The sequence below is a fragment of the Schistocerca nitens genome, chromosome 2 (assembly GCF_023898315.1).
Source record: "Schistocerca nitens isolate TAMUIC-IGC-003100 chromosome 2, iqSchNite1.1, whole genome shotgun sequence".
Taxonomy (NCBI): domain Eukaryota; kingdom Metazoa; phylum Arthropoda; class Insecta; order Orthoptera; family Acrididae; genus Schistocerca; species Schistocerca nitens.
In genome coordinates, this window is record NC_064615.1 from 1102571788 (window position 1) to 1102598558 (window position 26771).

General features: G+C 40.8%; 1 protein-coding gene across 8 annotated transcripts in view; it reads right to left on the reverse strand.

The window, feature by feature from the left end:
* LOC126237496 (zinc finger protein 235-like) overlaps positions 1-26771 on the reverse strand; it is a 200645-nt gene that overhangs the window by 105526 nt on the left and 68348 nt on the right. For 6 of the 8 annotated variants that reach the window (XM_049947649.1, XM_049947652.1, XM_049947653.1 and 3 more), the window contains 2 exons: positions 15380-15433; positions 5315-5428 (listed from right to left, as the gene is read on the reverse strand). In XM_049947649.1, coding sequence (XP_049803606.1) covers positions 5315-5428; positions 15380-15433 — 168 coding nt within the window. The remainder of the gene's footprint in view (positions 1-5314; positions 5429-15379; positions 15434-26771) is intronic. The other 2 variants (XM_049947651.1, XM_049947650.1) reach the window with 1 other exon arrangement.

Genomic DNA, 26771 nt, shown 5'->3' on the forward strand with positions numbered 1-26771 from the left:
CATGAAATCCTCCCCACTCCACCAAGAGTGTCTTTCCGCCGTCCACCTAACCTTCGTAACCTCTTAGTTCATCCCTATGAAATCCCCAAACCACCTTCCCTACCCTCTGGCTCCTACCCTTGTAACCGCCCCCGTTGTAAAACCTGTCCCATGCACCCTCCCACCACCACCTACTCCAGTCCTGTAACCCGGAGGGTGTACACGATCAAAGGCAGAGCCACGTGTGAAAGCACCCACGTGATCTACCAACTGACCTGTCTACACTGTGACGCATTCTATGTGGGAATGACCAGCAACAAACTGTCCATTCATATGAATGGACACAGGCAGACAGTGTTTGTTGGTAATGAGGATCACCCTGTGGCGAAACATGCCTTGGTGCACGGCCAGCACATCTTGGCGCAGTGTTACACCGTCCGGGTTATCTGGATACATCCCACTAACACCAACCTATCCGAACTCCGGAGATGCGAACTTGCTCTTCAATATATCCTCTCTTCCCGTTATCCACCAGGCCTCAATCTCCGCTAGTTTCAAGTTGCCGCCACTCATACCTGGTTTTTAAAGATGTCTGCTTGTGTCTGTATATGTGTGGATGGATATGTGTGTGTGTGCGCGCGAGTGTATACCCGTCCTTTTTTCCCCCTAAGGTAAGTCTTTCCACTCCCGGGATTGGAATGACTCCTTACCCTCTCCCTTAAAACCCAAATCCTTTTGTCTTTCCCTCTCCTTCCCTCTTTCCTGATGAGGCAACCATTGGTTGCGAAAGCTAGAATTTTGTGTGTATGTTTGTGTTTGTTTGTGTGTCTGTCGACCTGCCAGCACTTTCATTTGGTAAGTCACATCATCTTTGTTTTTAGATATATTTTTCCTACGTGGAATGTTTCCCTCTATTATAACTATATATATATATATATATATATATATATATATATATATATATATATATATATATATATATATATATATATATAAACAAAGAGACACACAAACAAACACAAACACACACACAAAATTCAAGCTTTCGCAACAAACTGTTGCCTCATCAGGAAAGAGGGAAGGAGAGGGAAAGACGAAAGGATGTGGGTTTTAAGGGAGAGTGTAAGGAGTCATTCCAATCCCGGGAGCGGAAAGACTTACCTTAGGGGGAAAAAAGGACAGGTATACACTCGCAGACACACACATATCCATCCGCACATACACAGACACAAGCAGACATATTTGGTCTTTAAATATGTCTGCTTGTGTCTGTGTATGTGCAGATGGATATGTGTGTGTGTGCGAGACATATTTGGTCTTTAAATATGTCTGCTTGTGTCTGTGTATGTGCAGATGGATATGTGTGTGTGTGCGCGAGTGTATACCCGTCCTTTTTTCCCCCTAAGGTAAGTCTTTCCGCTCCCGGGATTGGAATGACTCCTTACACTCTCCCTTAAAACCCACATCCTTTCGTCTTTCCCTCTCCTTCCCTCTTTCCTGATGAGGCACCAGTTTGTTGGGAAAGCTTGAATTTTGTGTGTGTGTTTGTGTTTGTTTGTGTGTCTATCGACCTGCCAGCGCTTTCGTTCGGTAAGTCACATCATAAGGGAACAATTGACAGGAATGGGGGAAAGAAATACAGTAGAAGAAGAATGGGTAGCTTTGAGGGATGAAGTAGTGAAGGCAGCAGAGGATCAAGTATGTAAGAAGATGAGAGCTCGTAGAAATCCTTGGGTAACAGAAGAGATACTGAATTTAATTGATGAAAGGAGAAAATATAAAAATGCAGTAAATGAAGCAGGCAAAAAGGAATACAAACGTCTCACAAATGAGATCGACAGGAAGTGCAAAATGGCTAAGCAGGCATGGCTAGAGGACAAATGTAAGGATGTAGAGGCTTATCTCACTAGGGGTAAGATAGATACTGCCTACAGGAAAATTAAAGAGACCTTTGGAAAAAAGAGAACCACTTGTATGAATATCAAGAGCTCAGATGGAAACCCAGTTCTGAGCAAAGAAGGGAAAGCAGAAAGGTGGAAGGAGTATATAGAGGGTCTATACAAGGGCGATGTATTTGAGGACAATATTATGGAAATGGAAGAGGATGTAGATAAAGATGAAATGGGAGATACGATACTGCGTGAAGAGTTTGACAGAGCACTGAAAGACCTGAGTCGAAACAAGGCCCCGGGAGTAGATAACATTCCATTAGAACTACTGACAGCCTTGGGAGAGCCAGTCCTGACAAAACTCTACCATCTGGTGAGCAAGATGTATGAGACAGGCGAAATACCTTCTGACCTCAAGAAGAATATAATAATTCCAATCCCAAAGAAAACAGGTGTTGACAGATGTGAAAATTACTGAACTATCAGTTTAATAAGTCACAGCAGCAAAATACTAACGCGAATTCTTTACAGACGAATGGAAAAACTAGTAGAAGCCGACCTCGGGGAAGATCAGTTTGGATTCCGTAGAAATATTGGAACACGTGAGGCAATACTGACCCTACGACTTATCTTGGAAGCTAGATTAAGGAAAGGCAAATCTATGTTTCTAGCATTTGTAGACTTAGAGAAAGCCTTTGACAATGTTGACTGGAATACTCTCTTTCGGATTCTGAAGGTGGCAGGGGTAAAATACAGGGAACGAAAGGCTATTTACAATTTGTACAGAAACCAAATGGCAGTTATAAGAGTTGAGGGGCATGAAAGGGAAGCAGTGGTTGGGAAGGGAGTGAGACAGGGTTGTAGCCTCTCCCTGATGTTATTCAATCTGTATATTGAGCAAGCAGTGAAGGAAACCAAAGAAGAATTCGGAGTAGGTATTAAAATCCATGGAAAAGAAATAAAAACCTTGAGGTTCGCGGATGACATTGTAATTCTGTCAGAGACAGCAAAGGACTTGGAGGAGCAGTTGAACGGAATGGATAGCGTCTTGAAAGGAGGATATAAGATGAACATCAACAAAAGCAAAATGAGGATCATGGAATGTAGTCGAATTAAGTCGGGTGATGTTGAGGGTATTAGATTAGGAAATGAGACACTTAAAGTAGTAAAGGAGTTTTGCTGTTTGGGGAGCAAAATAACTGATGATGGTCGAAGTAGAGAGGATATAAAATGTAGACTGGCAATGGCAAGGAAAGCATTTCTGAAGAAGAGAAATTTGTTAACATCGAGTATAGATTTAAGTGTCAGGAAGTCATTTCTGAAAGTATTTGTATGGAGTGTAGCCATGTATGGAAGTGAAACATGGACGATAAATAGTTTGGACAAGAAGAGAATAGAAGCTTTCGAAATGTGGTGCTACAGAAGAATGCTGAAGATTAGATGGGTAGATCACATAACTAATGAGGAGATATTGAATAGGATTGGGGAGAAGAGAAGTTTGTGGCACAACTTGATTAGAAAAAGGGATCGATTGGTAGGACATGTTCTGAGGCATCAAGGGATCACCAATTTAGCATTGGAGGGCAGCGTGGAGGGTAAAAATCGTAGAGGGAGACCAAGAGATGAATACATCAAGCAGATTCAGAAGGATGTAGGTTGCAGTAGGTACTGGGAGATGAAGAAGCTTGCACAGGATAGAGTAGCATGGAGAGCTGCATCAAACCAGTCTCAGGACTGAAGACCACAACAACAACAACAACAACAACAACATATTTTCTAAAAAGGATGCATAAAGAATTCATGTGTGCATAAACAGTTCTACAAAAGGTGAGATAAAGTATGAAGCACACAATTGTTGAGTGCTATTATTTACAATGATTATGTATTTCATGAAAAATTGCAGCTGAGACCCATCAGTATGCGTTTGACTACACTACAGTTTAAATATGTATTCAGGGTAGGTGTTCCTATTCACACATCAGTGCTTAGGGGATGATAACTTGCACAGCATGATGAAGTGGGTACAGCTTAATCACAGTTGTTGCTCATAAGAAGCAACAACACCTACATATTATATTTACTAAGGTAGTGAGTGCAATGAGTGCACCACCACTAATGTGATTCAAGCAGTTAGACAGCGTAACACTACCCCATTCAATGAACATGCATACCATTCTGAATGTACAGTTGTTAGTATCATTTACATAATAGATGCTGTTCCTTTGCCAAGAAAAGCAAAAAGTGCTTGAGGAATGAGAGTTGCTATTTACTATATTATTAAGACATAAATAATCAAAAGTAACACTAAAAAGGTTCCCCGAACCGAGTAAAGGGCAGAGACCTACACAGTTCCTCAAATTCTTGCAGCTTGAGCTTAATTTAGTTCCAGTTAATTTCACTGTAATGGATCATTTAGGCTACAAGAATTTTTGTATGGGAATTTTTAAACTGCAATTGTAAAAACACTGGTACTGCAGACATTTGCAGGTTTTAGTTGCTTTGGTTTTTGAGCCTGTTTTTTGGTCACTGCATGTGATTTCCTTGCACAACAGACTTTTTTTTATTTGGAACTGTGTTATTTGTAGCTTATGAAGTCATCCTTTGGGTACCCACATTTTGGAATCAATACAGGTCGTCATCTTTTGATTTGTGTTCCTCTGTTTTAGGGATAGTTCGAATGGCAGGGTTTATAAGAAAACCCTTTTCTTGATTGGCGACTCCATGTTGTCTTGTGCACAACGACCAGATAACAGGTATACTTGAAAAAAAGAGACAGCATTGGTCGTATATTTTTACTATTGCAGAATCGATTTTCTGTCACTGAGTGACCATCTTCAGTGCTATATTGTATAACTTAAATTGGGATGCACTGTTGACACTATGCATTACGGCGATCACATAGACTGAGCCTGTTCATGTGTGCATAAACAGTTCTACAAAAGGTGAGATAAAGTATGAAGCACACAATTGTTGAGTGCTATTATTTACAATGATTATGTATTTCATGAAAAATTGCAGCTGAGACCCATCAGTATGCGTTTGACTACACTACAGTTTAAATATGTATTCAGGGTAGGTGTTCCTATTCACACATCAGTGCTTAGGGGATGATCTATCTATGTGATCGCCGTAATGCATAGTGTCAACAGTGCATCCCAATTTAAGTTATACAATATAGCACTGAAGATGGTCACTCAGTGACAGAAAATCGATTCTGCAATAGTAAAAATATACGACCAATGCTGTCTCTTTTTTTCAAGTAAACCCTTTTCTGTCTACAATGATCAAAATATGTGTTGCCTAATCGTAATGTTTATGGTATAACCACTGGAGATGTTCCAAAACAGTGCATCGCATCTGGAATACAGTATTTACAAACATCATCTTAAATCAAATTCTATCCATAACAACCTGTCAAACAAATTTCAGTAGAAATATGAACTTACGATCATTAGTCAAGAAGTCAGCTACTACTGGTGGCTGTGATGTTATATACATACCATCATGACTGTGAGCATCATCACCACCATCATCATCATCTTCATCTACAAGATCTATTACTGTTAAGGAAAACAACAAAATCATGAGACACAGTGTTTACAAACTTGATCTTAATTTAAATGTAATTATAACAAACTTTTTACTCTTAAGTTACAATGAAAAATGTACTTACAATCAATGTTTATTCTTCTCTCCTTCTCACACAGCTCGCAGCAACAATGTATGATTTACGTTATCAGATATTCTGACAGAAAGAAGTACAGGAGATGTGTGCTTATACACTGAGCTGACAAAAGTTATGGGATACCCCCTAATAACGTGTCAGACCTCCTTTTACCCGGCATAGTGCAGCAACTCAAAATGTAATCTGAGTGGCGAAACCATTCACATAAACTGTCTAGAATGTTCTTCAAACCAAGTCAAATTGTCATCCACAAAAATTCCGTCATTGTTTGGGAACATGAAATCCAGGAATGGCCACAAATGGTCTCCAAGTAGCTGAAAATAATCATTTCCAGTCAATGATCAGTTCAGTTGGACCAGAGGATCCAGACCATTCTATGTAAACATAGCCCACACCATTATGGACCACTTTCAGCTTGAACAGTGCCTTGCTTACAACTTAACTCCATGGCTTCATGGGGTCTGTGCCACACTCGAACCCTAACATCAGCTCTTACCAACTGAAATTGGGACTCATCTGACCAGGCCACAGTTTTCCAGTCATCTAGGGTTCAAGCAATATGCTCACAAGACCAGGAGAGGTGCTGCAGGTGTTGCACTGTTAGGAAATGAGCTGCCATAGCCCATTAATACCATATATTGCTTCACTGTCCTCACGTTTGTCATGCAGCCCACACTGATTTCTGCAGTTACTTCATGCAGTTTTGCTTGTCTGTTAGCACTGACAACTCTATGTAAATGCTGCTGCTCGCAGTCATTAAGTGAAGGCTGTCAGCCATTTATTGTCCATCGTGAGAGGAAATGCCTGAAATTTTGCATTCTCGGCACCCTCTTGACACTGTGGACCACAGAATAGTGGTGTATATATATGCATACTGCTGCCCCATGATTTTTGTCATGTCAGAGCATCTTGCTGTTTATCTCACAGATTTCCATCCACCCATCAACAACAAATCAATCTTGCAGAAACTGAAGCCTACATGTGTGCAATAAAAAGAATAAGAATGGAAGACAAGAATATTTAAAATGCCATCTCATGTAGATGTATTCTATCATGAGCAGGCTATTTGAAAGAAAAATGCTGTTCTGTTGATGCTACATGGGATATAATCAAAACAAATATTCTCAGAAGTTGTCTTTGAAATTTATTGCACGGAAGTATCAGAGATGTAATTCCTACGAATTCTGAGAAACATATTATGCATGCATCTCCTACCTATACTTGCAGATTTGAGTGCTGTTCTTGGACCCATTAATTTGTACTTTTCTATTTCCATGGGGTAATGACTGCTTGCTCACACTGCGCCGAATGCTAATCAATACGCTAGTGGTGACACTCATGACACCAGTCTGCAATGTAAGCATGCCACACCTCTCTGTCTACACACATCTGCTGAGAACAAGTTTACGATCCTTATGGGATATGTACAGTGGTGATAGCAGAATTGTTCTGCAGTCTATTTCAAATGGCAGTGGTCTAAACTTTTCAATAGTTTTGAGAGACAAGCATCTTCTTCCCACCAGGAAATTCGAATTTGAGTTTAAAGGTCTATTTGTTTGTTTGGGCCTGTCTACTATCAATGTCCGTGCACCCAGCATATTATTTTCATGAAGTGTTTTGTACTGTTGTAGAATGATAATTCAGGCAACTAAGGTGTGAAAATAACAATATGATACTCAATTTGAGAGTGCACAGTCATGTTCTAAGAGTCAAGTGTATCTTAAGCTGTAAGTGACACCACTAGTGTCAATGAAGTAAGCAACACGTTTTGTACTGTTATAGGACAATAAAACAGACAATTCAGATGCGGAAACTGCATTGTGACACTTAATTTGATGGCCTGTTGTGTCTTTCGCCATGTGTTATGAAGTAAAATACTGGGGCTGTGCTGTGATTGAGAGACCAAAATGTGTGTGGATGAGTAAGTGTGAAAGCTGTGTGGCTTCTGTGAATGCTGATGAAGCATTCCACCGCCACTCACTTCGCCACCAAAACTGCATCTGCATGTGGCAACAGGGATGTGTGATGTCACGTGGGCAGTACGTGGTACATAATGGTGCTAAGGACATTTACCAGAAGCCCCTCAGATATATTACAGACTTGAAAGAGTGAATATAATTAAGTAGTGCTGAAACATACCACTAATAAAATCTCATTAGTAAGTATATGTTGGTATCACATGCCATATATTCAATTTTTGACACAGGCAATGAGTTAAGCTGGATATACTGTTGGAAACTTTCACATTTTGTGAAAGGTTTCAGTACAAAGGCATTGGGATATGAGTGCATGAGTTATTAAAAAATAATGTCATAATCCAGTTCACTGGATTTAAGATTCATATAGATACTTATAAGGAAATGTAATCTGAATATGTTGTGAACAACAAAACATTGTGACAACCAAAACTGAGGCCAGTGGTTTGTGGCATGGAGATGGCACACAATAGCATCCAGAATGTTGTACACTGGGTTCAGATCACACAAATTTGGTGACCAAGAGATCAATGTAAGTTCACTATCATGTTCGTCAAATCACTACAGCACAATGCCGTACCTTGTGAAATGGATAGTTATCCAGCTGGAAGATGCCATCGCTGTTGGCAAAACCACTGAGCATGAAGTAACCCTGGTTGCCTGCAATAATGTGCGCACAGTCCACAGTGATCACAGTGCCTCTGAATACTGCTGGAAGACCCATAAAAGTCCAAAGGTTGCCATAGCATAATACTGCTTCACTGGCCTGCATTCATGGTGCAGCATATTTTATGAGCAGCCATTCGCATGTTTGATGGTGTATCTGGAAACAACCACTGATCTGGTGTAGTAACTAAAATGAATCATCCAACTTGTTGACACATTTCCACTGACTCACTGTCCAGTCACGACCATCCTATATCCACTGCAATCATAACTGAAGATGTCACTGGGTGAATGTAAGAACACAAAGTGTTGCCTGCTGCAGACCTCAGTATTCAACAATGTGTGCAGAGTGGTGTGCTTTGAAACACTTGTGTCTGCACCATTACTGTACTGTGTCATCGGATCTGCCACACATCACAAGCTATCCTGCTTCAGATAACAGCAAGCCTGGGTCCCCCACTTCAGTGGTAAGATCCTGGCCATTTCCGAGATGCTATTCCCAGGTATCAGAGCACAACACTCTGTCCTTTGTCAAAGACACTTGTATCTGTTGATTTTCCCATTTGTGGTCCATATCACACTAGATTCATTCATCATTTGCCGCTGATGTGTTTACATACTTTCATTATCGTATCACGTACCTGCAGGTAACATTTAATCTCACAGTGGTCAGTGTATGAAATTCTTGTGCTCACAAAATCTGTTCTCCAAAGTGGTGTAATTCCTTCAAACATTATGGGAGAACCTCTGATAGTAGGGTTTGGAAACCATATCAGGAATGCCTGGAAGCCCATTCCAATAACAAAATAGCTGATTTGAGTGCTTGCGAAAAGCAGGCTATAAGGATTCCTGCTCCACTATAGCTCAAACATTCTATGTAACAACATATTCATTAGGTTGCAGCTGCAGGAAGCCGGACTGATTTTCACTGATTTCAAATCCACTGTTACATTCACTTCAGTTCAGTGAATCTGTTTCAATAGATGTAAGCAGCCGAGATTCACAGGTAACACTTTGAAAATCAATATTTGACTAATATTTGGATTGTCATTCACAATTAAGGATCACTACTGTCGTATGGATTCACTAAATTTAAGTTGTATCTAGCTGGTAGAAAAACCACTACAGTAACCAAGCACAAACCACAATCATCTGTACTGAACACCAAGCTATGGCCTAGTGACTTCTGAGCAGTGTCTTGGCACTGCAAGAATTTGAATTTCAAACTGTGAATAGATCACGCAAAGAGAATATCAACTCAGGTGCTTTGTCACAAAAGCCAATGTACTTAAAGAAGATTGAAAATGCAGACCAAGAAGGATGAAATTTGATTACAAAAGTGTTGTAGAGAGTAAAATATGAAGTGGAGAAGCATGCACATTAATGTTCAAAAACGATAAAAACAAAATATTATTGTGCTAGAGAGGAAAAATTAAGAAATTGTCTGGCGCACAATAGCATTGTGTATAGACTGACTAGAAGCTGTGTGTTCATAAAGTCAAAGAAATAATTTGGTATACAAATTTCAGTATCACAATTTTGTGGTACGAAAGTGAGCAGATATGCTATATCTTCAATAACATGACACGACGAGTAAGAAATAAATTGCACAGATGAGAAATATGTCAAATGACAAAAACAGTGACCATGCAACATAAGGACTATGTGCACCCAGTTATAGTAAAAGAACATAAAGAGATGTTTGTCATAGATCACTGGGACCATCACCAACATCACAAGGAAGAGTTACTGGCAGTTACTGAAATATTTTCTAAATCAGTAAGATCCTGTCTGTTGCATGAAGAACGTGGTACAATAGTGAGACACAGAATGGAGAAAGATTACTCCAAAAACATTTACCTTCTAAAAGGAAATATTAACCCTTCAGCCACGGGCAACACAGAAGTGTGCATTCAGTTCTTTCCAGATAATTTTGCAGGATCCACTGTTATTGTGATGGATGTAATTTCTGCTCTGTTTGCATGTCAGAAGTCAAAATTTTCCCGTGAAACACATTCCTGTTGCTCTGGAACATCATAGGCTGCTATTTTCCCATCAAATCTTTTTCTGTTGTTCTAGAACATCAGGGGTCACTATTTTGCTGTCTGAAACCTGCAGAGATGCATTTTACACAGTCTCCCGTCTCACTGAGATACTTATGAAAATACTTTCTCGTGCCAGCAGCTTTGTAACCATGTTCCAGAGCTTGTGAATGAAACATTACTTCAAGATATACAGGGTGAGTCACCTAACATTACCGCTGGATATATTTCGTAAACCACATCAAATACTGACGAATCGATTCCACAGACCGAACGTAAGGAGAGGGGCTAGTGTAATTGGTTAATACAAACCATAAAAAATGCACGGAAGTATGTTTTTTAACACAAACCTACGTTTTTTTAAATGGAACCCCATTAGTTTTGTTAGCACATCTGAACATATAAACAAATATGTAATCAGTGCCATTTGTTGCATTGTAAAATGTTAATTACATCAGGATATATTGTAACCTAAAGTTGACGCTTGAGTACCACTCCTCCGCTGTTCGATCGTGTGTATCGGAGAGCACCGAATTACGTAGGGATCCAAAGGGAACGGTGATGGACCTTAGGTACAGGAGAGACTGGAACAGCACATTACGTCCACATGCTAACACCTTTTTATTGGTATTTTTCACTAATGCACATGTACATTACCAGATGTACTGCGGCATGTACGTCATTCATTACGCCAGAGATTGCAATTGTGTGCAGCAAATGATGGCCACCACATTGAACATCTATTGGCCTGACATGTCGGGACACACACTATTCCACTCTGTAATTGAAAACGGGAACCACGTGTGTACGTGTACCTCACCCCTCATGGTAATGTACATGTGCGTCAGTGAAAAAGACCAATAAAAAGGTGTTAGCATGTGGACGTAATGTGCTATTCCAGTCTCTTCTGTACCTAAGGTCCATCACTGTTCCCTTTGGATCCCTACGTAATTCAGTGCTCTCCGATACACACGATCGAACAGCGGAGGAGTGGTACTCAAGCGTCAACTTTAGGTTACAATATCTCCGGATGTAATTAACATTTTACAATGCAACAAACGGCACTGATTACATATTTGTTTATATGTTCAGATGTGCTAACAAAACTAACGTGGTTCCACTTAAAAAAACGTAGGTTTGTGTTAAAAAACATACTTCCGTGCATTTTTGTATGGTTTGTATTAACCAATTACACTAGCCCCTCTCCTCACGTTCGGTCTGTGGAATCAGTTTGTCAGTATTTGGTGTGGTTTACAAAATATATCCAGCGGTAACGTTAGGTGACTCACCCTGTATAAAACTCAGAAAAATTATGAGTATTTTTATTTTGCTTATGCACCATTCAAAGCAATTTTCACATTTCCCACATTATTTACATTAAATGTCAATGAAATATCAACTCTTAAGTTAAGTTTTTGGTTTTCTTGTTATATTCCTTCAACATTATTCTTAGAAGTATTATAATTATCGAACGAAAATGTCCCATGATTTTGTACAGAAAAATAAGTAAATCGACTGCAGTTAGAAGATTAAATGAGTAAGGTATCAATGGAAACATAATGTGCCACATAAATGTGCATGGAATAGTGGTATGTGCCAAAAGAAATCTTGATGGATAAAGAACAATATAGTTTAGCAGAGAAAATCATCAGGTAACTCACGTCTCAGTAGCAGCAAGAAAGGCCATGTACGACAGGATGAAGAAAGAAGAAAGAAATTTCACTTTTTGTATAGTGATCCTCTAAGATAAACAAGATTCAATGCCCAATTGCAGTTTAAATAGCATACTTGAAAACTTTGAAACAGTGAGATAAAGAACACACAAAGAGCGTACAGAAAGCAATCACTGGGGCACCGGGAACTGACACACCCACCAGGAGAAGCAGGAGGAAAGGAATAAGAGGGATAAATGTTGTTAAAGTGGAGGCAGAAGAGGAAGGGCAAAACATAATGTGGGCACAAGAAGTGTTTGAAGATAGCACACCACAGGAGTATGACAAGACAAGTATACGAAGAGGATCCCCAGATCTGCATCATAAGAAGAAAAAAGGAAAAATCACCCAAGAGATAAAATAAATTGCAACAAGGGTATAAATGGATGAATGTACATATCTGTCACTCGCAAGAAGAAAGAAGAAGCAAAGGCGAGTACTATGATACTCATAACAAGCTACAAGTAAAGAAAAAGGGAGTAAATAAGCAACGGTCACATACTACTTATGCAACAAAAACATAGTGATGACTTCCTTTTTTGTGGTAATCTCTCTCATACCATGCACAACACACAAATGAAATCCCCCACATTGACAAGTTTTCTGGTATAGTATTCATGGGATGCATATCTGATTCACATTGCTAAAAACTGATCTGTCACATACCAATTCAAATGTGTACCAAGTGTATAAAAGCATATCTTGAAAGACAGATATGGACAACAGGTTATGGACCAATGCACATATTTTGATAACATGAGCCCTATCTTATAATTCCCTGCTCTGCCGTGATGTCACATCATTTTTGAAGTCGTGCATTGAAATTCTTTACCTGTTTGAGGACATTAACCTCACATGGTTGACAAAGAGCGGTACATTCTGGTGGCATCAGTTTCACAGTGCAAGTCGGGTGATCATCACCACCTCCGAAAGTCCTATCAAAGAGTGTCATGTATCATGATGAAAATAACTGTCAATGCATTATATGTAATTATTTGATCAGTAATCACAACTCCCAATGTTTTACTTGGAAAAAAATGAAAGAAAGATATTCCCATCATCATATACACCGAAAAAATATGGAATTAAAAAAAGCCACAATCAAGAATCCAACACAGATAGGTAGTTAAGCAGTCTAATGCCTCAGCTCCTCAACCACAAATGTCACTCTATTAGACATGTCGAATAACAGTAATCAAGCTACAACATGAAAACACAAAAAATGTTATAACTTGAACAATGTTAACATTGGACCCCATGTTACATTAACAAAAATGTTTGTTTCCATCATCAAATTTGACCTACATTTTTTCAAAAACTAGGAAGTGTCTATCTTGAATATAGTGTGTCCTTGCAAAACTTGATCAAAATCTGTGACCCCCATGTCAACCCGCCCCTTGTGAGTCAGTGTGCCAATGTAAGGTGGATAAGAACTGAGCCTATAGACCAATGAATGCATTTTTTTACTTGTACAGTGCATAATAGGTCACTCTGAGTAGTTTGTTAAGTCCTATGTGTGTGATGGTAACATTACTTGGTGTTTCACATGGGGGCCATGCAATCATTGCATGGAAGCAGCAACTGCACTGCAGCGACCGGACCCCAGTTGATGGCAGCAAGCAGCCAACCACCACCACCACCACTACGGCTGAGTTATGCACGCTGTACTTAGCAGTGTACAATAAACATCCCTGCAGGCAGGCAATTCCCTTCCATGTATTCGCCGACAACAAACAACAACAACAGAGGGTAGGTGTGCCGATAAAAACCTCGTACAGACTGCAGTGACTGTGTGGTCACGCAAAACAAGGAGCTGTGCTGAGTGCTTTTCCTGTGCATTTGCTAATACTGCACATTGAGAACATTAGTGCAGGGGAACTGTGCCTGTGCACTTGTGGTCACAAACTAAACAGATGAGACAATCACTCAAGGGGACGCTCAATGGGTGACGTGCCATATCACAGTATTCTTGCAGAAACAGACTGAGTCAGCAATCACAACCTGTCGATGCTGTGGGGCAAGCTGACGATCTGTGACCAGTGGGATTCCTGTTGTGGGTCGCTATCTACAGAGTTTCACATGTCAATGTAACCTGTGCTAAAGTTCTTCGAGTGGGAGAGAGTGTTGGGAATACAATCAAAAGCAAAGTTCAGATGAGTTTATACTGTTTTCTTACAACAGATAACAACAGAATTATACTAAGCTTTGTAAATGAATGTTGTATTCATTTTAAGATTTTGTCCCTTCATAAGTTTTATTATATTATATGCATATGCCAGCAACAAATGATATTTTGAGAGGATAATATACATTTTAACTATTTCTTCTAGTACAAAAAACAGTATTCTTGACTGACATGTCAACTTTTGTGATTCATGTGAATGCCTACTATTAGCGCAGATACTGACATGTAATATTAGTTCTAGCTGACCTTTCTGTATTTGTAATCATATTCGTACTGAACCAATATGCAGAAACACAGCTTCTCTGGAATAGATGCCATAGATTTTTTTCTAATTATATAAGTGTAAGTGAGAAGAGTATTATTAGAGCTGTTCTACTGTTTGAAGATTAACAAATGATTTCAATGGATATCATTTTTTTATTGCAGAGAGAGGATCCTTATCATCACTTCTGATTAACTGTGTGCAATAGATAAGTACTGAAATGTCACTGGCAGTAAACACACAGTTTCTTCCTCTGTTGTGTGCAATCTGTTTGTAAGTTTTCTTCCCTCAAAAGGTCCAACTGCCTTCAAATTAAGTGAACCATAATTTTTAGAGAAAAGTAAGAAGAGATTGCAATTTGGGGGATGATAAACATAGTGCCTTGATTGTTTTTGTCAATGGCCAACTTATCTATCATATGCAGTATGTAGCCACCCTGCATTACTACACACAAGCAACTAAGAACGAGAATGTATTCAGAGATCCAAAATCAGAAATTATGAATTGTTTATTTGAAATTTGGTGTGAAACAAATAAGTTGTACACAATGTTTATTTGCCCAGTGTTCTTTACTGACAGGAACATCATGGGACTAACAGTGGTTATAAGTCTGACCTATGTTTCTTTACTGAAGTAATACATAGTGGTACTTTACTACGAAAGTACTTGTAACTATCATATACTACTAACATTGATTGAAGGGCACACAAGTGAAAAATGATTTGAAGCTTACTAGTTACACTGTTCACCATACCAACAACAATACTTAATAAAATAAAGAATGTAAATAAATAAAAAAAAAAAGAATAAAATCATAAGCAATAAAGTCATATGTATAGTTACAAGGAAAAAAATAAAATAACAGATCTCTAAAGTAACAAAGATCAAACAATTTAAGCAAAGTCTGCATCAACTATATAACCATATAAATAAATGGGTTATATGCTATTCCTACATTTTAGAAGAGTATATTCTACATTTACCTTCTGTTTTGGTGATAGGAGGTGGAGGTGTTCTTGTCCCCAGTTCTTCCTTCACTGGAACAAAGAGGAGCAGAAAGAACCATACAGTTTGTTATCAATAAAAAAGAGAGACATACGGGACGTGAATACTGGAATGGAATAAGTGATCTTATCACTCGTGAATCACTTTCTTCCATGAAGCCCAGTTCAATAAATTTTATATGAATGTAACATTAGCCATAACTCATTACAGTTAGTTCCAAAACAGTTACCACAATTTATGGTCCACATCACCATTAAATCTAGGATTTCCTTTGGCAAAGCTTTGTACCATGTTTTGAATGTCACATGAATTACTGCTTTCCAATTAAGGTGCTGCATTACTCCCATGTGGTAATACTGGCTGTGTATTAGAGTTACTAGATTTTTTGACAGAGGCAGAGGTTTCAATTTAAACAACTCTTGGGGGGCTTGTGCTCAGTTTATTAAAATCTCACCAGTCATCACACCCACCACAGCTGGGAAACACCAAGAGAATGTGCATACTAGGAAATATCAGTATGGGCTCTGAAAAACAAAAGAACACCAAAGGAAGTAGTGGGCATCGAACTCAGCTATACGTAGCAGCATGGGTTCAACAATAGTTCCCAGTGTGGATGGAGTTCAAGCAGTGAGTACAAAGAACACAAAAAGCTGCAGCACTCAAAGAAGGTGACTGGGTCAGTCCTCAAGATATTTTATGGGAAGAAAAAGAATGGAAGCACCAACTTGACACTATCCCAGAGGCACAACATTAAACACACAGAGGTTAAAAACACAAATTTCAGATTATTTTAAGAATTACAGCAACCAGACACTTTTTATGTATTGTTATTTAAGGTAAGAATATAACAGAGGGAAACATTCCACGTGGGAAAAATATATCTAAAAACAAAGATGATGTGACTTACCAAATGAAAGCGCTGGCATGTCGATAGACACACAAACATACACACAAAATTCAAGCTTTTGCAACCAACGGTTGCTTCATCAGGAAAGAGGGAAGGAGAGGGAAAGACGAAAGGATGTGGTTTTTAAGGGAGAGGGTAAGGAGTCATTCCAATCCCGGGAGCGGAAAGACTTACCTTAGGGGGAAAAAAGGACAGGTACACACACACACACACACACACACACACACACACACACACACACACACACACTTCCATCCGCACATACACAGAACAAGCAGACATTTGTAAAAGCAAATAGTTTGGCCCAAACTCTTTGCCTTTACAAATGTGTGTGTGTGTGTGTGTGTGTGTGTGTGTGTGTGTGTGTGTGTGTGTGTGTGCGCGCACGCGCGCGCGCGCGTGCGTGTGCGCGCGCGAGTGTATACCTGTCCTTTTTTCCCCCTAAGGTAAGTCTTTCCGCTCCCGGGATTGGAATGACTCCTTACCCTCTCCCTTAAAACCCACATCCTTTCGTCTTTCCCTCTCCTTCCCTCTTTCCTGATGAAACAACCATTGGTTGCGAAAGCTTGAATTTTGTGTGTATGTTTGTGTGTCTATCGACATGCCAGCACTTTCGTTTGGTAAGTCACATCATCTTTGTTTTTAGATATATTTAAGGTAATACGCATTTCGACCTTTCACCAATCTTTGGTTAACATTACATATATTTGAATCTCCAGTCAGTATACCACTACAAAATCAACAACAAATTGGATGCCCTGTGCAAAATAACAATTTTGTTTAGGTACGACACTTCGTGAATTGAATATTTACAATATAAGTTGTAAAAGTGTACTTACCTTGTATTTTGCTTCTTATCGTTCTGATTTTTGTGATTTTAGATGTGGCTCAAACATTTGTGTTTGTGTGCCACACCTAAAAACGCAGAAATTGGAACAACAACAAGCAGAGTAGAAAGTAATTGCATGTTAAAAGTAATGAAACATAAATATACAACTTGTGAAGTGCAGTAGCCAAACAAAATTGTTATTCTGGACAGCGCAGATGCAACAACTAATTTGTTACTGATGTAGTAATGATGTACTGACTAATGATTACAATATCTATAATGCTAAATGAAAGTAGATGAAAACGCAAAACATATTTTAACTTAAATAACAATACATAAAAATGTGGCTGGTTGCTGTATTTATTAAAATAATATAATCCACAGCCACAGAGCTCAACAACCAGTAAAATGGATGAATTACAAATTTCAATATTACATAAATCTAACAATGAAAAATATAACAATGGAAACAATCAATTATTGACAAAATTATTTAATTGGATAGATAAAAAAAAATCTACTTGCCAAGTGGCGGCAGAACACACGCATAAAAAGTCTTTCCTTCTCATGCCGTACGCTAAATCTCCCCTGACCTGCAGTTCTGGGTGACTTTCCCAAAAGATACCCCTTTTCCTAGCCTCTACAGTCCTTTTCCTTCACCCTTCTTCCTTCCCCTTCAATCCTTCTGCCTGAAGAAGAAGCCATTGGCTCTGAAAGCTTGCCAGTTACAACCATCATGTGTGTGTGTTTCGCCACTGGTTAGCAAGTAGATATTTTATCTATCCAATTAAATAATTTTAACAATGGAAAATACAGGATATAATAATGACAGTATTATGAAAAGGACAGGCTACAACTCACCACACAGAGGAGCTGCTGAGTTGCAGCACAATATTTAAGCTTTCAGCCAAATGACCTCCTCCTAAAGTAGAAAAACACACACATACTGAAGCAAGCACAACTCTCTCTCTCTCTCTCTCTCTCTCTCTCTCACTCACTCACTCACTCACACAAACCACTGTCTCTGGTCACCAACGCTGGACTGAGAACAACTACACCTGATGAGAGAAGCAATTCATGGGAGGTGGGAGTGAGAGGAGGAAGCTATGGCAGGGAGGGCGAGGGACAGCAGGTTATGGGTGGCGGAGGGTGTAGCGCTGCTTGTGGGAGAATGCAGGGACGTGGTGGGGAGAGGGTAGGTTGGTTGGTTGGTTGGTTGTTGGGATGTTTAAGGGGGACTTAACAGCTAAGGTCATCAGTCCCCCAGGAGAGGGTAGGGCTGCTAGGTGGAGTCAGGAGGAGATCTGAGTGGGAAGGGGGAGGGGGGCGGGGGGAGTGAAATGGAAAAGGGAGAAGTAGATGAGGAGAAAAGACTAGTGGCTGCATTGGTGGAATAGAAGGTTGTGTAGTGCTGGAGTGGGAGCAGGGAAGGAGATAGGTGGGTGAAGGACAGTGATTAGTGAAGGTCGAGGCCAGGGTGGTTGTGGGAACAAAGAATATATTGCAAGGAGAGATCACACCTTTCTGAATTGCGCAGGTGGGAACTTAGCTAGTTACATAGTTTCATGCTAATGTATTTTACACTTTTCTGTGCCAGAGACAAATTCTTCAGGTTGCAAGGTATAACACATTTCCTTCTTCTTTTATAACTCATTTATTTCATATTTAGAAGGATTGTCAAACACGATTTTTGGTTTTGTTTGGTTTGGTTTTGTTTTGCTTTAGGGCGCAAAAACAACTGGAGTCATATGTGCCCATTCAAAACTATAGAACACAAAGACAGAGAGGAGTTAAAAAACGACTGTACATCAGTCCCAATTGGCATAATAGAAGACAGCTAAAAACAGATATGTGGAAAAAAGGCTAAAAAAAGACACCATACAGAAACGGAGGTCTAAATCCAAAAATTAAATGGCCGTCACCATATTGCTTTGTCGGATGAAAAGTAAGACACGGTTGAACGCCCGCACGTCATTTGCTAAAATAGCCGATAACCGAGACGGCAAACCCAAACGAGAATGCAAAAGGTTAAAAAATGGACATTCCATCAGGAAGCGGTGGACAGTTAAAACTTGAGTGGTGGGGTAGCACTAATTAGCAAATTATGATGGCTAAAAAGTCAGTGCGTAATACGCAGCCGAGTTAAAATAACCTCCTCCGGGCGGGAGGGCTGAGTGGAGGTCGTCCAAGTCACTGAGAGAGCTTATTCCTGTGAAGGGAAGACAAGTGGCGATGCCAAAGGGACACCACCTCCTGACAGACAGCAACACAGCGATCAATGGAGAGAATATAGGTACTCGCGGACTGAGGTACAGGGACTGCAGCTTTGGCAGCAGCCCCGTTTCCTGGCAGACCAACATGACCAGGAACCCACAGAAACATCACGCTGGCTGCACCAAGAGTGAGCAGTTGACAGTTTTCCTGGACCCGCTGCACTAAGGGATGGGCAGTGTCCAACACACACAGACTCTGAAGTGCACTGAGTGAGTCCAAGCAGAGGACACAATTGAAAAGGATGTGTTGCCGAAGAGCTCGGCTGCATTTTTATATTTTCTCCTTTCATCAGTTAAATTCAATATCTCTTCTGTTACCCAAGGATTTCTATTAGCCCTCGTCATTTTACCGACTTAATACTCTGCTACCTTCACTATTTCATCTCTCAAAGCTACCCATTCTTCTTCTACTGTATTTTCTTCCTCCATTCTTGTCAATTGTTCCCTAATGCTCTCCCATAAGCTCTCTTCAACCTCTGGTTCTTTAAATCTATCCAGGTCCCATCTTCTCAAATTGCCACATTTTTGCAGTTTCTTCAGTTTTAATCTACAGTTCATAACCAATAGATTGTGGTCAGAGTCCACATCTGCCCCTGGAAATGTCTTACAATTTAAAACCTGGTTCCTAAATCTCTGTCTTACCATTATATAATCTATCTGATACCTTTTAGTATATCCAGGGTTCTTCCATGTATACAACCTTCTTTCATGATTCTTGAACGTGTTAGCTATGATTAAGTTATGATCTGCACAAAATTCTACCAGGTGGCTTCCTCTTTCATTTCTTACCCCCAATCCATATTCACCTACTACGTTTCCTTCTCTTCCTTTTCCTACTATCGAATTCCAGTCACCCATGACTATTAAATTTTCATCTCCCTTCGCTATCTGAGTAATTTCTTTTATCTCATCATACCATTCATCAATCTCTTCATCATCTGCATAGTTGGCATATAAACTTGTACTACTGTGGTAGGTGTGAACTTCGTGTCTATCTTGGCCAAAATAATATGTTCACTATACTATTTGTAGTAGCTTACCCACACTCCAATTTTTTTTATTCATTATTAAACCTACTCCTGCGTTACCCCTATTTGATTTTGTATTTATAACCCTGTATTCACCTGTCCAGAAGTCTTCCTGCCACCGAACTTTACTAATTCCCACTATATCTAACTTTAACCTATCCATTTCCCTTTTCAAATTTTCTAACCTACGTGCCCAATTAAAATATCTGACATTCCACACACTGATCTATAGAACGCCAGTTTTCTTTCTCCTGATAACGCCGTCCTCCTGAGTAGTCCCCGTCCGGAGATCTGAATGGGGGACTATTTTACCTCTGGAATATTTTACCCAAGAGGATGCCATCATTTAATCATACAGTAAAGCTGCATGCCCTCAAGAAAAATTGCAGCTGTAGTTTCCCCTTGCTTTCAGCCGTTCGCAGTACCAGCACAGCAAGGCCGTTTTGATTAGTGTTGCCAGATCAGTCAATCATCCAGACTGTTGCCCCTGCAACTACTGAAAAGGGTGCTGCCCCTCTTCAGGAACCACACATTTGTCTGGCCTCTCAACAGATACCCCTCCGTTGTGGTTGCACCTACGATACAGCTACCTGTATTGTTGAGGCACGCAAGCCTCCTCAGCAACAGCAAGGTCCATGGTTCATGGTTTGACTATAGTAGTGAAAAAAAGAAGAACAGTTGAAATATTGTTAATTAATGCTCATCTTGGACTTGGAGAGGATAAGACATGTATTCAGATTCAGGACGAGAATGGACTTGGTTTTTAAGCCAACTTTCTCTTATGTGTAAATGAAATTTGTTTCTAACCTTTGGATATGCAAGGAGACTTACTTGACAGTGTTTGTTTATGTGGGGAATAAGATTTGTAAAAGTTTGATGTTTAAATATACATAGTTAAGTGAAGCAAAAAAAAAAAAAAAAAAAAAAAAGAAAACGGTATACATCTGCTTAATTACAATAATAAGTAGAAAATTATTAAATAAGTAGAAAGAGTCTTCAGAATTTCTTGTTCCTAGCAAATATACTTTGGAGAAGAAGAGAAAAGGTGGTTGCAGCAGCAAGCTAACCAGCAAGAAAACTAACCAGCAAGAAAAGTCAGCTGACAATCTCAAGTACACCATATTGTTGAAGAAGTGGGAGTTTACACACATACTTCACCACTTTAAGTCGTCCAAAGCGTTAGAATAGTGGGAAGAGCTCGAAACTTCCGCAAAATGGTGGCCCAAGGTGTTGGAGATAGCAACAGGGTCCACGATAACATCATCTGCTACTGTGAGGCCTGCAATTGGGAATGGATCTCCTTCCCAAAGAGCCGTCGGAGGTTGGCCCACATGACAGAGGAAGGGGTGGAAGTGTTAAAAGAACTAGTGAATTAAATCCAGCTAGCTCGTTTGCTATCCTGAAGAAAGTGACAACACTTTGCATGCATCTGTTTATAATGACTGAAGTTTGGCATCGTAGAATGACGATTAAAAACATGGAGAGCATGTCTCCATGCGCGAACTGCATCGTGGCATGCCTCAGTCCACCAAGGGACTGGGATATGATGTGGTAAGGAGGAAGTGCGAGGAATGGAACGTTCTGCAGCAGTAAGGATAACATTGGAGAGGTATTCTACCTGGTCATCACAACTGGGGAAATCTTGTTCTTTGAAGGTCGCCAGGGAGGAGTAAAGCTGCCAGTCAGTCTTAGTAAGCTACCATTAAGCGTGCAGATGGATGGGGTAGGAGTCAGCAAACAGGGAGCACACAGGAAATAGTTGCTCGAGTAGGTGTTAGAAAGAACGGTCCACTCAAGATAATGGGCAAGCTGGGCAGTGCAAAAGGACAGGTCTAAACGGAAATAGGTGTGCAAGGAGTCGGAAAGGAAAGTGGGTGCTCCATGTTAAGGCAGAAAAGGGTTAAGATGGTTAAGAAGGTCAGCTAAGAGGGCACCTCTCTGACAGGTCCTGGGAAAATCCCAAAGGGGATGATGCACACTGAAGTCACCGAGAAGCAGAAATGGGGGAGTTAGCTGCCCAGTAAGCTGAAGGAAGTCTGCCCTGGTGACAGCGAATCACAGAGGGACATAAATGGTACAGAGGGAAAAAGTCAGGCGGGGAAAGAAAAGGCTAACAGCAATAGCCTGAAGACAGATAGTCAGGGAGATGGGTTGACTATGAATGTCATCCCGTATGAGCAGCATGATGCCCCATGAGATGGAATGCTGACCTCAGGGGGACGGTCAAAACACATCAGTAAGTAATGTGAAACCTCAAAGCTGTCATGAGGGTGCAATTTCATTTCCTGAAGGCAGAGTACAAGGGGATGCTGCAATGCTAAAAGTACCCATAAATCCTCTTTGTGGGACTGAAGGCCGCGAACGTTCCACTGGAGGACAGTCATGAGGAGGAAGAGATGTAGGGGTGTCAACACGGCAGCCGCCGAATGACAGCCAGTGTAGAGTCATTACTATGGGGCACAGAAGCAGGAGGATCCTGCTCCATGGGGTCCACAGCAGCATTGGCTTGCTTGTGCGGTCAGTCCGTGGAGTCCAGCACTGAAAAACAATTGGTGGTGTGCATCGGCGAGACAGAGGCCAGCTGAGCTAAGGTACCATGTGGTGACACCGTCGAACAGGATTTTTGAGTTGGCAAAGGTAAAGACTGCTTGCCTTTGGTGGAGTTCTTCGAGCCTTTCCAGTTAGAGGAAGACTACGGTGTTGTTTGGCTAGAGGGATGGAATAAGTCTTCATGGGAGTACTTCTCCTGTCCTTTCCTGCCTACTTGTTGTGTACCTGGTGGCTCCACCCCTTGAGGCAAGAGTTCGACAGTTTGTTGCACAGTGGGACAGGGGGATGGTGATTCTACCTTGACACTGGGCAATTTCACAACCTCAGAGCTGAATTTGAGGTTACATGTCTGCGTCGCCATGTCCCTCATGGAGCGAACCTCATGGGCAGCACGCTCATCAAGATACACGGGACAATCCCGAGAGGAGGCAGCATGGCCGCCATTGCAGTTGATACAGCGGGGAGGAGGCGGCACACAATCACCCTCGTGTGCACCCCTACCACAGGTTAAACATTTGGCTGGGTGTCAACAAGATGTTCTAGTATGGTTGAAAAGATGACACTGGTAGCAGTGCATTGTGTTTGGAATGTACAGCCGGACTGTGATAATTACTTAGCCTGCTTTGATCTTGGATGACAGCACCACTCTATCAAAGGTGAGGAAAAGAGTGCGGGTGGGCATTAAGGAGGAATCTACCTGTTTCATTACACGATGGGTGGCAATGACACCCTGATCAAAGAGGTAAGATTGGATTTCAGCCTCAGTTAGACCACCGAGCAGTCTAGTGTAAATGACACCACGGGAAGAATTTAGAGTTCTATGGGCCATGACACGAACAGGGTACCCGTTGAGAAGTGAGGCAGCAAGCAGTTGCTGTGCTTGAGAATCAGAAGCAGTATCCAAAAGGAAAGTGTCATTCCATAAACGAAAGCAGGATTTCACAGGGCCAGCAATTGCATCAGCATCTTTCTGAATAATAAATGGATTTACTGTGGCGAATGACTGACCATCTTCAGTACATGAGACCACGAGGAACTGTGGTGCAGCAGGAAGGGTCTTCAAATCATTAGCCTCATTATGTTTATGTTTCGTAGACGTTGATTGGGAAGATGATTGACTCATTGCAAGAAAATCCCCCATGATTGCCAGCATCTCCGAGGGCGTGCTCCTTCCAATTGGGGCCTCCCTTCACATGGGGGCGCACCCGCCTTAGGTGATTGTTCACACCTCCGGTCACACCTCCCGTCACACCTCCCAACCATCTGACAGAGGGACCAATCGGCAATTTGGGAAGGCTGCAACTCAGGCAGTCACCCCTCCCCGGGCCTGGCTTATACCAGGTGGTACGTGTGAACCCTACCTGACGACCCAGGGCTGGGAATTATGTGTTACCCAGTCACCTGTTATGCGTCAGATGCGTGGGCGCACACGGAGGAAGAAGAAAAAGAGGAACCTCAAACGTTGAAGTGGAGGAACGAGAGGAGAAGAGAAACGAAGAAAGGAAGAGGGAGCGAAAAACAAAGGTGAGAATGTTCTTACGTCAGCGACAGACAATGCAGAACATTCCCAATAACATCCTAGACGTGTTCCCCAAGGGAGGGGAAAAAGAATATCAAGAGGATAGACATGCAGCATGGAAGGGAAAAAATGCCACAAAGGCTGGGGCCCCATGGAAGCCAAGCACGAACCCGCCAAACCGTGGCGAACCCATTGGGGGATTGTCAAGCATGAATGTTGCAATCGAAATGAGATATTTTGAGGTAGTACTTAATACCCCAAATTGCTTAAAAAAAAAATCAAACAATGGAAAATCCAGCATAGAATGTAACAATATTAAGAAAAGGAAAGTTGCTACTCACCATATAGTGGAGGTGCTGAGTCACAGATAGGCACAACAAAAAGCCTGACACAATATAAGCTTTCGGCCATCTGCAACTCAGCATCTCCACTATATAGTGAGTAGAAACTTTCCTTTTGATAAGATGTTTAGAATTGCTTAAACAGCTATTGAGCTATTTATTTTAATTGCCTTGCGATTACAAATCCTATGTCATTGTCAGATCATGTGTGAATGAATAATGACATAAATAACTAAGATTACGATGTGGTCGTTGGAGGCAATCTACACACAACTCTGGCGATCTATTTTTAAATAGTAAAGACCTATTTTGGTAGCAGCAAACTGCCCCAGAAGACGATTCCTTAACATAACAGCGAATGAAAGTAGCCAAAATACAAACAATTTGAGACACTGATGTCTCCAATTTTGAAAAAAAAAAAAACCTGGTGGCAAATGTTGCTGAGCAATGTTTGTTAAGGATTTGGAGGATGTGGTGTCAGTTAAGCCCGTTATCTCCATGGACACTGTGAATTTCAAACATTACAGCCTCTGTATCTGTTGGCTCTTATATGTAATAACAATCCCCTGTAGACTGGGATCAAAATGGAATTGAATGTAATTTGTTTTGTTGAGGTTTACTGCTAGAGGGTATATTGTGGACCAGTTCAGAACATCTGCAAGTAACTGGTTGACATTAAACTCTAAGTCAGTGGGTGTTTCATTGCCTATAACAATGCTTGCATCATCTCCAAACATTGTGAAGCCACTTGCTTTATTGGACAACAGAGATATGTCACTATTGTATATAAGAAATAGCAGATACTAAGGGCAAAACCTTGTGGGACCTCATAAATGCCATTTCACAAGCAGAATCTATAGTTCCTAGCTGCATATTCCTTCCATCTAACACTCTCTCTTGTCTGTCCTGTAGACAGGATTTTACCCAGAAGACAGGATTTTACCCAGAAGACAGGATTTTACCCAGAAGACAGGATTTTACCCAGAAGACAGGATTTTACCCAGAAGACAGGATTTTACCCAGAAGACAGGATTTTACCCAGAAGACAGGATTTTACCCAGAAGACAGGATTTTACCCAGAAGACAAGATTTTACCCAGAAGACAGGATTTTACCCAGAAGACAGGATTTTACCCAGAAGACAGGATTTTACCCAGAAGACAGGATTTTACCCAGAAGACAGGATTTTACCCAGAAGACAGGATTTTACCCAGATAACTTTTGCCCTCAGGTTCCATAGCGTTATGTTTCCTCTACAAGTATCCCATGATCAACACAGTTGAATGGCTTACAACAGGTCACAAAATATGCCACCAGGCAATGTCTTCTAATCAAGGCATTCCAAAACATTATTTGTAAATGAAAATGCAGTTCTGGTTGTAGAGATACCTGCTTTAAATCCAAATTGATCTTTGCTAATTATGTCAAAATATGTCAAAGTTGTCAAGGTGATGACAACATACGAAGGGCATTCAATAAGTAATGCAACACTCCCCCCCCCCCCCCCCCCCCCACACACACACACCAAAAGCATGTTGGTTTCATTTAGGATTCCAGTATATCATACAATTCAGCACTCTTTCAGCAACAAAACCCTATTTTTCAACATAATCTCCATTCAATGCAACAGCCTAGCACCGCCTTACAGGGAGGGACAGTATGTCCACATGGTACCGCTCTACTGGTTGACGTTGGAGCCAACGTCGTGCTGCGACAATAAACTCTCCATCATCCCTGTACTGCTTCCCCTGGAGTGCATCCTTCATAGGGCCAAGCCGATTGGATGAGAAATAATAGTAAAATGAAGTTTGTTCGCATTTTTGTGGGAATAAAAATGCTGGAGTTATTTCTTCCATTTCCTGAGAGTAGCACAATACACTTCAGAGTTGATTGTTGCACCATGAGGAAGTACATCAAACAGAAT